Source organism: Dermacentor albipictus, chromosome 10 (assembly GCF_038994185.2).
Source record: "Dermacentor albipictus isolate Rhodes 1998 colony chromosome 10, USDA_Dalb.pri_finalv2, whole genome shotgun sequence".
NCBI classification, from domain to species: domain Eukaryota; kingdom Metazoa; phylum Arthropoda; class Arachnida; order Ixodida; family Ixodidae; genus Dermacentor; species Dermacentor albipictus.
The window spans coordinates 83,508,953-83,523,400 of record NC_091830.1 but is presented as its reverse complement, the minus strand read 5'-3'; the positions used below and the strand labels follow the sequence as shown (position 1 = coordinate 83,523,400).

General features: G+C 43.4%; 1 protein-coding gene across 1 annotated transcript in view; it reads right to left on the bottom strand.

Moving 5' to 3' along the window:
* The window catches only part of LOC135918608 (uncharacterized), a 71,510-nt gene extending 67,224 nt beyond the window's left edge, over positions 1-4,286 (bottom strand). The window contains exons 1-2 of the mRNA XM_070527026.1: positions 2,860-4,286; positions 1,023-1,161 (exon numbers count right to left, since the gene is read on the bottom strand). Coding sequence (XP_070383127.1) covers positions 1,023-1,107 — 85 coding nt within the window. The 5' untranslated portion in view covers positions 1,108-1,161; positions 2,860-4,286. The remainder of the gene's footprint in view (positions 1-1,022; positions 1,162-2,859) is intronic.
* Between the last annotated feature and the right edge of the window lie 10,162 nt (positions 4,287-14,448).

Genomic DNA, 14,448 nt, shown 5'->3' with positions numbered 1-14,448 from the left:
AAGAGAATTCGCCGTTTTTCTTTCGGGAACTTTGGCATGGCCTAAAAAGTGTTGCGATCATTTTTACGTGCCATAAGATTCACTCCGGCAATTGGCACAAAATGATATGTTATCGTGCATTGTTCTACAGGATTCAACAGCATTTAGGTGAGAGTAAAGACTCCGAAGTAATTCTCTAGAACTGGTCGTAATTTCGCTAAATAGTTTATCTGGAAGTTTCCTTGTACTTATAGATTGTTAATTCACCAGTCTTTAATGGCAAAAGAGTTGAATTCACGATCTGCGGACATCGAACATTGAAGGCTTCCTCGCTTCACATGCACAGTTGTGCTGCCTGGTTTCGGAGAAAAAGAACTAAGTTTTCATATTCTTTTTGATGTGCTAGTTTTTCAAACGTGAGCCGCGCTTTCGAGGAGAATGCCAAAATTTCATCGAGGGTAATAGCAAGACTGAGCGGTTTCATCTGCCAGTTGGGCGCTCACCTTAACATTCGCCGTATAGTGATGTGTAAGTGTGTGATTTATTCATCGCAGAAGCCGTCACTCAGCTACTGCTATAGAAAACACTAAATGACGAGCACAGTCATTGAAGTATTCTTATGGTTCCGAGGAATGTAAAGTTTACCTAATGTAAGCAAATCTGGCTAAAATGAGCCGCATTATCTTCAAGTTGCCAATATTGCTTTAGACACGTGCAAGAAGTGTGCGTTTCTTTACCAGGCATATTGTAATTGCAAAGTCGCGCAGTGTTTTTCAATAGGTCCTTCACACACTTTGCCGATATTGAAGCACTTCTTCATGCACGCACATGTTTGAACTTCGACAAACAAAGGCACAAGCAAAAGGCCATGTTTCGTGCATTTCGATTGAATAATGGTGAGCAGAATAGCATGTAATGATGTCCGCGACAGATCGTTAATACATTGATTACCACAATACATCAAGTGTCAAGGGGCCAGGAGTTGATATGAACATATGTATTCCACAATATAGCAATCATGAAATCTGAAAACGATTACTCACGTGCAAGTCGTGTTCTGCAGGTTGATCCAGGATCAGCGATGTATTGCATGGCTGCAATGACTATTATCAAAAATGTGAACCTCATGGATGAAACCTGTTGTCTGATCGGCGCAATATACTGAACTGGATGATGAAGAACCTTGGAAAAATTGCGTGAGAATAAGTACAGTCGTCATTTAAATAAAGCGTCCTAGATTAAACTGAATCAGGCATTATAGGTATAGAAGCACTTATAACTTACAAAATAAGCACACAAATCTCATGAAGACAGGCACTTCTCAAAGGATATATTTCTTCGTCAAACACCAATGCAAATCCACAGCAGACTAGAGAAGGTATTAAGGAGCATTATATTGAAATATGCGCGCTTTGATGTAAATACCCCAAACGGCTTTCTTATTGATGAATATAGGTGACGCTGTTAAATACTTTATTGTTCTACGCCATGTGTGCTCATTAAATCGCCTTAAAGGTGTTTGTGCATGTAACAGTTGAAGTACGGTATCGAAGACATGAAAGGGACATTTCTCCTGCTCAATATTTAGGTGAATAAAACAAATTGATGTATGTTTATTTATCAGATTCGTCGGACAAGCCTATTGGTGTACAGTATTAATATGCCTCAAAGTCATCGCTGTCACCTATCAAATTACACATACGTGTACCATGTTAGATTTACTTATTATTATACGTATCTAATAAACACGAATACGACGCAAGAAATACCTGTGAAGATTACCACAGAATTTAAGAATTTTATGCGCATAACGTGCGATGAATTTATAGTTGCGCCTATGCTATCTTTCATGATTCTACATCTCCATTCATCTCCTGCTGTTCAGTACTGCAAGAATTGGCAACTTCTCGGGTGATGGTTTGATGTGACAAGTTTTCTTAGGCTTCACCTGCTGCGTAGGTAAACTTCACTAAACGTAACGTTCGCCTCGCCATACCCGTATTGACTATTCTTGATCTCAAGAAAACTATTGCGTGCCTGTTACCAGGTCCTATATTATATCCGGCAGCATCTGGCGCCTTGCAACCCTGATATGTTTAGCCATTTCGGAGCTGTGAAAAAGATGTGAGGCTTCGTTTTATTACATTTTAATGTTTATTTCTAAAAAGAAAGAAATCAGCCCTGAACGCACCGCTCATGTCTGATTTATATTCACCAGCGCATGCATACAGAATATTCTTTCCATTGCACTTATTGACAGTTTAAAAAACGACAGTATATATGCCCTGTCCTTTTTCCTCACGCTGTATTTTTCTTTCTTTTCATGCGTGAATAATATGTTTATTCTACATTAGTCCACCTCATTCTTTACCATACATTTCTATTGCGCTGCGCAAATTTGTTAGTGCAGATTTCTGTGGATGTTTGAAGCCTTCTAAAGCGAGGCTTTCTTTGTCTACCGCTGCATGCTTTCGGCTGAGTTGGCCTGTCTGTCTGCCTGTATGCTTAGGATGGTCGCTGTCTGTTTTCTCACGGAGAAGATTTATATTCCCAAAAACCATCATTGACGATCACCATATTAACGCAAAATACGACCTCAGCTCTGTGCATGTTTTCATTTACCATTATACTGGGGCAAAGAACCTGAAAGATATAAGGAGCCGAGTCGCCAATCGTTGAAAATCTGACCGGCGGGTCTTGGCTTTTACACATGGCTAGTCAAATGTTCCAGTGTAATCGCTGGTGCTGTGTGGCTTCTAGAAAGACAACACTGGAAAACTGGAAAAATGCAAATATTTTACTAATGAACAAAAAGGGGGACATTATTCAACTGAAAAGCTATAGGCCTATTAGCTTACTCCAGTACTATAGTATATTTACCAAAGCAATCTCCAACAGTATAAGAGCAACACTGCACTTTAGTCAATCAACGGAACAGGCTGGTTTCAGGTAGGCATACTCTGCAATGAATCACATCCATGTCTTTAATCAGAATATGCAGACATCCGCAGAGTACAATGAACCTGTCCATATGACTTTCATAGATTACGAAAAAGCATTTTGATTCAGTAGAGATACGAGCACTCATAGATGCATACCATAATCAAAGAGTACAGACCGTTTACGCAAATACCATGAAAAATATCTACAGAGACTCCACAGCGACCTTATTTCTTCACAAGTGAAGTACGTATGATACGTATATGGAAAAGTGGTCAGACATGGAGACACAATGTCTACAATGCTGTTCACTGCGTGTTACGAAGAAGTATTCGTGCTATTAAACGGGGACGGTTTAGGATAAACGGTCGACGGCGAATTCCTCAGCAAACTTCGGTTTGCCGATGGCTGATTCCTCACCTCAAAAGGGAAAGTGTAAGAGCTGGGTTGAAGATTAATGTGCAGAAGGCAAAACAACGATAAATAACCGGGCAAGGGAACTAGAGCTCAGGATTGTAAGTTAGCCTCTAGAGTCCGTGGAGGAGTACATTTACCTAGGTAATCTAATCACAAGGAACCCTGACCATGAGACGGAAATTCACAGAAGAATAAAAACGCAATTGGAGCACAGACGGCAGTCATCGCGAGCTCCTTACTGGGAGCTTATTGTTAGCATTAAAAAGGAAAGTATATAATCAGTGCATTGTACCGGTGCTGGTATGTGCGGAGATACTTGGAGACTGACAAAAAAAAAAGCTTGAGAACAAGCTAAGGAGAGCAAGGAGACAGAAAGTGAATGGTCAGGATCACAGATCAAACGTGTATAGACCATATTTTGATAGGCAATATTAGAAAGAAATGGCGCTGGCCAGGTCGTGTAATGCGCAGATGAGAAAATCGTTTGAACATTAGTTTGACAGACTGGGTACCAAGAGAAGAGGAGTGCAGTAGAGGACCAGAGAAGACTAGGTGCTGTGGCGAAATAGGACATTTGCCGGTGGTAGTTGAAATCGTTTGGTCCAGGACGGGGATTCTCGGAGATCGCAGTGAAAAGGATTTCGACCTGCAGCGGCCATCAAATAGGCTGATTATGAGGATAATGATAATGATATCATGATGATGGCATTCTAGTGTCACTAATGATTGTGTTTCGATCGTAGATCGCATTGGGGATTTCGTCGGGTCCCGAAGATTTCCTAATGTCTAAGCTAAGCAATGCTGAAAAAATACCTTCTGCTGTGATTATTAGCTCTGGAAGTTCATACATAGTTGCGTGGCTGAAATCTATATTGTTATCGGCACTGCGCAGAAAAACGGACGAAAAATAGTCGTTGTATGCCGTTGCTATACAAGTTGCGTCAATGACGTCCTTATCGTGTATTTTCAATTTGTTAACTGGTTCCTTCTTTTGCGTCAAGTGAAGCCAAAACTTTCTCGGATCGCTGGAAAGGAAGTTGTGCATTTTGACGTTAAAAAAAGTGAATCTGGACGATTTTATTTTCGAACGCAAGTCCGATCGCAGCTCAGCCAAGGTGCCGCTATCTCTCTGGTTTTTAGACGATAATCGTTTTACGCGCCGCTTTATATGAATGAGTTCGCGCGTTATCCAGGGGCTTCGACGTTTGCTATTATGTTTTTTCGGGATATATTTGTTCATGCAATGACGCACCGAACATTTGAAGTGCTGCCACAAACTATTAACACTTGTAAAGTTTCTGTGGCACTGTAAAAAGAAATCATAGTCTAGTTCTAAGAAATCTAATATGCTGACATCGTCTGCATTATTAAAATCATAGTAGGCCCTTGGCTTGTTGCGCTCAGCTTTACGCCACAGTTGGCTTTTAAAAAGGACAGAGAAATGGTCCGATATACCGGGCACTATATCAACAGTATAACCTAGTTGACTGACATTTTCGGATATGAAGACGAGGTCGAGAATCGAACTTGATGCGGCAGTCTGGCGCGTGGGGGTATGCACTACCTGGTGTAGATCGAACGCATATGCGATGTCTAGCAACAGATCCGCGTGATGGCATGTTGAAGTAGCACTCATCAAGTCCCAGTCTATATTAGGCATGTTGAAGTCGCCACTCATTATAACGCAACTGTAGCGCTTTTTGTTGTCGTATAGGAAGTCATGTAGTGCCTCCAGCATAGAAATATCAGCATTGGGTGGCCTATAGACAGCTCCGATAAGTGCGTTTTGGCCGGAAAGTTTGGCAGCTATCCACACCATTTCAATCTGCTTATGGTGTGGGACCAGCGTATACTGAGTGCCTTTCTTTATCAGAAGTGCCACACCTCCCCCTCTTGAACAGCGATCGTAACGGATGATTTCATGCGTGACAGGTACAACATCTGCATCATTTATGCTATCGTGAAGCCAAGTCTCTGTGACCACGGTGATGTCAGGATCGTAAGCAATGAGTAAACCTTCTAAATCGTCGTTTTTATTTACAATGCTTCTAGCGTTGACATTCATTAAGGATAAAGCTCTTCGTTTGTGAGGAACTGTCGGCTGAGGAGGGGGGTTGTTTGGATTGCATTGTTGGGTGCAATCATCCCAAGAGCGTGGTCATTGCCTAGTAGACTGAACAAGTTCGTTCCGCGCCTCATTCCAAAAGTAAAGGGTCCCATTGATTCTAACCTTGTCGAAAACAAGGATGACTTTATCCCCTTTGGACCTGTTTACTTTGGTACTTGCCCATAGCTTCTTGCGGATAGACTGTACCCTAGGCGAAAAGTCCTCCGAAATACTGAATTCTGTATCTCGCAATTTAGCACAGCTTTTCAAAATCCTAAGTTTGTCTCTCCCATCAACAAGCTTGAGAATAACTGGACGACACTTATTCTTTGTTGGCTTACCGATTCTGTGAATTCGTTCAATGCCCACGTTGGGCAGCTTCAACAGGTCGTCAAGGATATTTTTCGATACAGTCCGCTCAAGAGAGGCAATATCCTCCCCTTTTGCTTCCTTTACTCCAAAAATGATGAGGTTACTGCGTCTGCTTCGGTTCTCGAGGTCGTCAATCTTCAAAAGTAAGCTGTCGACTGTCTCTTGCAAGGCATCAACTTTACTCGTATATTTGGTGACCGTTGAAGCTAAGTTATCCAATTTCATGTCAATGGCATTCAATTTGTCGGTAGACTCTTTAAATTTACTGTTCGTTGTTTGCTTGAGGTCTCGTATGTCGTCGAGTATGATTTTAAGAATGTCATCAGTAGAAGGACCCGGATTAGATTCAATGTCCCCACAGCATGGTAACAGATTAACAAAACAGTGATACATCATCAATGTAAGATCAAAAATGGACCGTGGGCACGGCAGAAGCAAGAGGCATACGTTGTTGCTACGGTAAGAATGAACCAAATGGTCCTGCCTCACCTGCACAATAAACAAGAAGGGATTCGTGAGACGCATGGTCTCGGTGCCTCCGCCGTGCCCACTGGTCGTGATCCGTGCACTGCAGTCCTTTAAGTACACCCATGTAGGAGACGTAGATGACGTTGGTGTCACGTGAACGTCTGGCGTAGCTCTCCAACCGCGCAGGCTCCATAGACAATCGTCGGCACCGTGAATCGATGTGTCAAACCCGGCAACTTGATGCGCAGTCGTAGTGGCATTTGGTTGATTGTCGGTGTTCAGTTCCTCGGCCGGTACAGGTGAAAAAGTGAAAAGGACGGCCTGCACAATAAACAAGAAGGGATTCGTGAGACGCATGGTCTCGGTGCCTCCGCCGTGCCCACTGGTCGTGATCCGTGCACTGCAGTCCTTTAAGTACACCCATGTAGGAGACGTAGATGACGTTGGTGTCACGTGAACGTCTGGCGTAGCTCTCCAACCGCGCAGGCTCCATAGACAATCGTCGGCACCGTGAATCGATGTGTCAAACCCGGCAACTTGATGCGCAGTCGTAGTGGCATTTGGTTGATTGTCGGTGTTCAGTTCCTCGGCCGGTACAGGTGAAAAAGTGAAAAGGACGGCCTGCACAATAAACAAGAAGGGATTCGTGAGACGCATGGTCTCGGTGCCTCCGCCGTGCCCACTGGTCGTGATCCGTGCACTGCAGTCCTTTAAGTACACCCATGTAGGAGACGTAGATGACGTTGGTGTCACGTGAACGTCTGGCGTAGCTCTCCAACCGCGCAGGCTCCATAGACAATCGTCGGCACCGTGAATCGATGTGTCAAACCCGGCAACTTGATGCGCAGTCGTAGTGGCATTTGGTTGATTGTCGGTGTTCAGTTCCTCGGCCGGTACAGGTGAAAAAGTGAAAAGGACGGCCTGCACAATAAACAAGAAGGGATTCGTGAGACGCATGGTCTCGGTGCCTCCGCCGTGCCCACTTTTGTTTAGATACGCGGAGTGGTGTGCCAAGTATCTTTATGTTATTTTTAGCAAAAGTTTGGAGAAAGGAGAAGTTCCTTCCGACTGGAAAATAGGCAAAATTGTACCAATACACAAGACTGGCGATAAGCTCACAGTAACTAACTATCGCCCGGTGTCGTTGTTGTGCACAGCTAGCAAAGTACTAGAACATTTCCTTTTCAAACATTTAAGCAGCATCCTAGAAGGCAACAATTTCTTCATGAACAGTCAACACGGATTCAGGCGTGGCCTTTCAACAGTGACACAGTTACTCCATATTACTAATGATTTGTTTGCAGTTCTTGATAACAGTGGCCAGGTCGACATAATCTTTCTAGACTTTGAAAAAGCCTTTGACCGCGTGTCGCATTCCAAAATGATATTAAAACTAAAGCATCTCTTTAGAAATGAGCGTATTCTGAGGTGGCTCGACTCTTACCTAACGCATCGCCAACAATATGTTCAAATAGGTGACTCTAAATCATCAATGCTTCCAGTCCTTTCAGGCGTACCTCAAGGGTCCGTCCTTGGACCATTACTTTTTCTTGTTTATCTGAATGATCTCTCACTTGACACTGCTGTACAATGCCGATTTTTTGCGGATGACTGTGTTGTTTATCATGCCATTCAAACTAAAGATGATCAATTACTCTTAAGTAATTCTCTAACCTCAATTGCTAATTGGTGCCAGACCTGGAAAATGAGCCTAAATATCCCTAAATGCTCCCAAATGACCGTAACAAAAAAAAAGAGTCCACTATCGCATGCATACACAATTAACGACGTCGGCGTTACTCTTGTTGATACGTTTAAATATCTGGGCATTGAAATATCTCGCGATTTAAGATGGAGTGCGCACATTAAAAAGATAGTTTCGACAGCCTCAAAAAGACTATGGTTACTGCGGCAACGTCTGAAGCACTGTACAAGCAAGACGAAACTAGTTGGTTATACTTCACTGGTGCGTCCTCTACTTGAATATGGTGATGTCGTTTGGGACCCACACACTAAAACTGATACAGATAAGCTGGAAAAAGTACAAAAAAAAGCACTCAGGTTTATTTTTAATGCCTACGGAAGACAAGTATCACTGTCTGATCTCCGTTCAAGGTCTGGCCTTCCAACACTGGAGGAACGCCGTAAGCTACACCGTCTGAAGATGCTTTACACGATAGTGAACGGCCAAACTAAAATGAATTTTGAGGAATACTTAGAGTTTAACACGTGTAGAAGTACCCGCGGAAAGCACGAACTTACCCTTATTGTACCCCAGGCTAGAACTATCGCTTATCAATTTTCATTTTTTCCTAGAACGATAAGAGAATGGAACAGGCTTCCACAAGAGGTAACGAACAAACGTACTGTTGACTCTTTCTTATCGGCCATTTCTCAGTTGTGAGCGAAGCACGCAATTCCTTTCGTACCGAATTTTTATTCAACTCATGTCATTAGCTTCAGAGATATTGTTCTGCGCAGTAGCGTACAAGTATGATCTGTGAAGCACTGTGTGTGTGTGAGCTTGCTGTGTTCGAATTTTATTTTGACTTTTTTGCTTGTACAGTATCCCTTTGTATTTTCTATGTACCACTCCTGCTTTGGCTGCTAAAGAGCAGCTGGCAGTATTTTCAAATAAAATAAAAATAAATAAAAAATTAGCACTGCTCACATACTGTAAGATAGTGCAATGTATTAAACCTTCTTACGAAATTCGCGAAGGCTCACACTTTTGTTCAAAAAATTATTGTCTGTTTATATCAACCCTTATCCTGCGAGATTGTTATCGCGCAACCATAAATGAGAGTAAGGTGGCTCCACTTTTTATATCAATTCTGTCAACCGATATAGGTCTTTATCGGTTGATGACCGATATCGGTATGGTGTGACCTAAACGCTTCGTATTAATTTTATGAACCTGCTGATGGCAAATACGTATTTGGGGCAAAATATACCGCTCTACAAAGTACAGTGCAAACTGCCACGAAATATTCTGCTCCTACTGGAATATTTTATTCCTGTTATCAGCGAATTTCATAATTTTTTATTGTGCAATAATGTTCTAGGCGCTACAATACCAGCGTGGCTGGTTTCTACTGTCAGCGAAGACGTATAAACAGTCAGAAGAACGAAAATATTTACATGTTCCGATTCCCTATTATTTATCGTTGGTGTCGAATTTGTGCTCTGGTTGTGAATTAGTGGTGGGCAGATAATTCTGATATGAGATAGGGCTACAGTAAAAAGTGCGGTGTGTTCTGTGTACTTAGCAGTGTGTGCTATGCGCATGCTAACCCGTACTGATTTATAGCTCTGACGTTTTGTTTCGCCATCGTTCACGTTTGGCCATATTGATAAAAATGCGACAAATACAGCAGGATTGTTTATACAAAAGTCAAAGACAGAAAGAAGAAATACGAACTATGTCGATTCGGTAATTACTATGGGCCACTCTGGCTGTCTAGTAGTTATACATTATGCCATTTTCTTGTAATGAATATTGAGTAGCCATCACCATTATAGGGTGAGTAAAAATTTTTGTTTCGTTAACTGTCTAGTGTGGGTAACTACACTAGCCTCATCTAGACTAGTAACTACACTAGTCTAAACTAGTCCTCTAACCGCTCATGTAGAATAAAGGTTGACTACATAACTTTCCTTTGTTATCACTCTAGAGTGGGTAACTTCGAGAGTCGTCAGTTTGTGAAAAAAAAAACAACCATAGCTAACCCTCGGTTGCAATAAAAGCCATGGCAGTTGCTTGAAGTGCCCCCGAAACGCACAGTGCATTTGGAGCTTCATATTAGACTGGGACATTGAGACCGAGACATTTGGACAAGGGTAGACTTGTAGCCAATGGTGGTGGTGAAATAAATAGACTGTGCATGGTACTTGCGTGCGTATGTCACGCATGCTTCTGTTATGCGGTGTTACATAAGCATGAATAATGATTGCATTCCGTAAAAGAAGCACCCAAACACTGACGCGAAACGAAGAGCGCTTGGCTGGCTGGGGCCGCAGAAGCAATGGTACGCTAAAGCGAGCATTTGTGGTGCAGAATAGTGAAGTAATCGTCAATGCGGCCGATTGCTCGGACCATGCGTTGACAAGCGCTGAAAAAAGTGCGGACGCACATGGCAGCAGCGTTGCAGCACACATGCCTAAAAGCGCTGATTTCACTCTTGGATGTACACAGAAGCGGCAGCTTCATAGTGTGCGACCTTGGTCTGAAATATAGCAGAAGGTTGACCTGAAGCACGTGGGTCCAACCTCTGTACGTTGTGTTGGCCGGTTATATGTTATTTATATAATAAAAATGGCAGAACATAACATTCTTACCAGGCCAAAGAACAGAGCTCAGGCAGCTTTCTTGCACGCAAATCTCCATGTAGCTTAATAAAATGAGCTCCTTGGTTCGGTGGTCTGGTATTAACGCATCAAATAAAAGATCAAAATTCAAACGAAGCGCAAAGGCAGTCAAAGAGAGAGGACAGGTGCTAACTTGCAAGAGACTTTCATTAGGAAGAGCTTAATGTGAGCGTTTATTACGTTCGTCTTCGTCATCTTTATATTATCGTCATCATGCTACGTTGATGGATCCTCATCTTCGTTTCGGTGTGATCACCATTATCGGGTGTCTGCATTTGCTGGTTCTATGCCGAGTAGTCGGGCCAAATGCACGTCGCTCTCACTGAGACGTCGTAAGCGGTGGAGTTCACTTCTCGACCTTCAGTCCTCTACCCGCTCAGTTTGCCCTCTGGACCATCGTTCAGGTCGCCGATTGAGCACACTGTCCACTAGCATGTCTCAGGCCAACCGACCCTCCACTTCTACCACAACAGTTTCGACACCGAAAGACAACTCTTACATTATAAGCAGTCACCAGCGTGGACCCCATCTCCTCGCTGGTCCTCGCGGGGAAGATGTGGAGGACGGGTAGAGTGACTATGAGCGATGAAGTTCCCTTAATCGTTGGGACGCCCGCTCAAGATCTGTCATGTCTCATTTTACTTGACGGGTGTGGCGAAGACATGATTGTTTTCGTCGAGCACGAGATTGACTTAACTGACTGTACTGCTTTAAGCAGCAGCTGCGCCATCTATTTCATACCCCGGCGGTTCGCTCTACCATCGTAAAGAAAAGCCTCGAAATTCGCCAACAGCCAGGTGAATCTTAAGCATCGTACATCGAGGGTGTTCTTGAGGTCCGCCACCGTGTCAGGTAATGTATGTGAGAGTCAGACAAAGGACGCCACCTAATAAAAGGCATTGGAATAGTCGTCTTCATTTCCCTTGCCCATAAGAACCCCACTACACTCACTGACATCTTCACAACGTATCCGCTTCTGGACGATGTTGAGTCTGTTCGCATTCAGCCGGACGTCGGCGGATATTCTTTCACCACGGACCCATAGTTGTGTCTCATGATAGGAACAGTGATCCACGAAGAATTACAATCAAAGCACTTGTCATCGCCGTCGGTGTGCCCTAGGCCGTCTTCTGGCACGGCATTGTGGGAAGCCATCAGGGATGCACAGGCGGCATTGACCTACTCCAAAAACGTGCAAGCCTCCGTCTCTTATCCGCTCCCAATGTATGCGCAAATTGTTGCCTCGCCTCCAGGAAACACGAACTCAACGAATGCCGGTAACACCATGAGCGTCCCTTGCTGCCGTGGCTCTACATAACAAACCGTCAATAACGCCTGAGCCCTCATCGGCGCACCTGAATGCACTGGGTCCCGGAGAACCTAGCACTCTGAGCTACCCGCCTTGGCGTCTGTCACGTCCCAAGTGCTATTATTACGGATATCGCGGCCATATTTCACGTTTCAGCCCGAAGCACCAGCAATATGGGCGTCGGGGGGTGCGAAATGTCTGAATGCAACTTTTCCAGTGGAACTTCTTCCTTAAGCCGGTGTTTCTCTACACCTACGCTCCACTCTAAATCACCGCCCGCATTGACTGAAGACCGAAGCACTTACCGTTCAGCCAGACGCCGCTGCACGTCACCACTGCGGCCTGTCTCAGTCAACTGCACCAATCCTCCGGAAAAATAAACGATGCAAGTTTTGGGAGAAGAGCTGCACACATCTACAGGACGAAAATTCTTCCAGCGCGCCCATTCAATATGCTTTGGGTCTTTGCCCCAGGCGGGCACATCGATGCTTTGGTGGACACATGGACTTCGGTGGATTTATATTGCAGCCTGAGGAAAGGCTTGTCGTGGAAGTTGGGCTTGCTGGCGTGCCATTGGAAAAGAAGCAACGCAATAAAGACAAGGATAGGAGAGAGCGACATGCACAAAAGCCTGACTTACAACAGTTTATTCATGAAGGCACGAAGAAATAAATATATAGGGTGCTCCCACGCGCAATATTTGATTGATCGGCAAAAAACTTGAAACATCATACGCAATGCCAATAATGATAGCCACATACTTGCAGAGAAAACGGAATACTTGCCATTGAAACCATGTAAAGATGCGCCATTTCCCCAGAAGAAAGTGCAAATGAAACAGAATTGAGGCACGAGCTATCACACTTCATCATGAAATCTGTCTCAATGATTTACCGTGTGCATTGCGAACTATGTTTAACCAGCAATTCGTTCTTTTTTTTTTTCAAAGCAGGACTTATATCCGTGGTCGCGGCAGTGAATACCCAAATGGCCATGGACCGTGTTGTGGACATTTTATCGTGCTCCCTGAGACGAGCATTTAAGCACCTTCATGTCTGTCCCAGGTAGCTTATTTCACAAGAGGGAGGAATCATATACACCACGCCAGAGATACAGCACACTAAACCCTTCCTGTGTTACACAGTACAATGGCCACGCCTGACCTATGAAGCAAACTTGCAAAGCTTTGCTTGTTTTTCTGGAGCGGAAAAAAAACCAACGCAACGCCAGCGCGTTGCCCTACCCTCTTTAATTGTTCGGTCACATCATGTATATGCCGAAGTGCTGCAAGCTTTTTGTTCTTTTCAACTGGCAGACGTGGCTCTCGATCAGCTTCGCCAGGCTTTATTTGCTTAAAAATGTTTTCCACGACAGCTGATACTAAGGCCTGTATGTATCCGGCAGACAACAAACGGTCAACCTGAGCAACAAACATTTTTGACATGGAATGCGGACGTCTCCTTTTGAAGGCACTGACAAGGCACAATTCAACGATTCTTCTTTTGACTAATATGGAATGTGCTGACTGGAAAGAGAGAAGCAATTTCCCGCTCTTTGGTTGGAGTTACCAGCACAAATCGCTGCTGGACATGGGAAACCTGGCGTCTAAAAACCTGAAACAGTTATTTTTGGTTAGCTCATGCGTCAGCTCTAACGGATTGAGGTTTTTGATGAATATATCTAACACTTTTCCTGCAAGCTGCTCAAACACCAGCTCTGGACATTCAATGAGATTTTAAAAAATGTCTACATATCTGCACACTTTCGCAAGCTTGGTCACATCAAGAAACGTTTGTATACTGTGATCATTACGTGCGAGGTAAATATCGCTGTGGAGAGGGAAAGATATAAAGTTATGGAAATTTAACTTTCTTGAATGCACTGGCTTTTCTCCTAAGAGACAAAGGTAGATTTAGGGTGAAACGACAACAATTCTAAAAAGCCTACTAGCTACATTTCCTGTCTCGTTCTGAAATGCTATCGATCCAAAGTTCGCTAAGCATTCTTGTACACGTTTTACGGTCTCATCATGTGGGAGGGAAAAATGTAGGTCTTTTACTTCGATCGAAAAAAAGGCCTCACACCCTTGTCCGAGTTTCTTACTAGATAGGGGTCGTTAATGGTTAGTACAATAAGCTTATTCTGTACAAATATGGCGGCAAATATCTGCCAGGTCTCTCTTTCCATTAGAATTACTCGTACAGGGCTGTCATTCCTGGGAGTTTTAGCGGTAAAAAGGAATCGCAAACTAAGCTTTCCTGATTTTTGCACTGACTTTGCCAGTTTGTCGAGGCCAAGTGCGCACCTCCGGTGGCAAGATCTTAACATGGAGGCAGCATACTAATGACCGAGCTCTGCCTACACAGCTCGGTTTTTGGAAAAGAAACTCCAATAATGCCATACTCGTTTATATATATATATATATATATATATATATATATATATATATATATATATATATATATATTTATATATATATATATATATA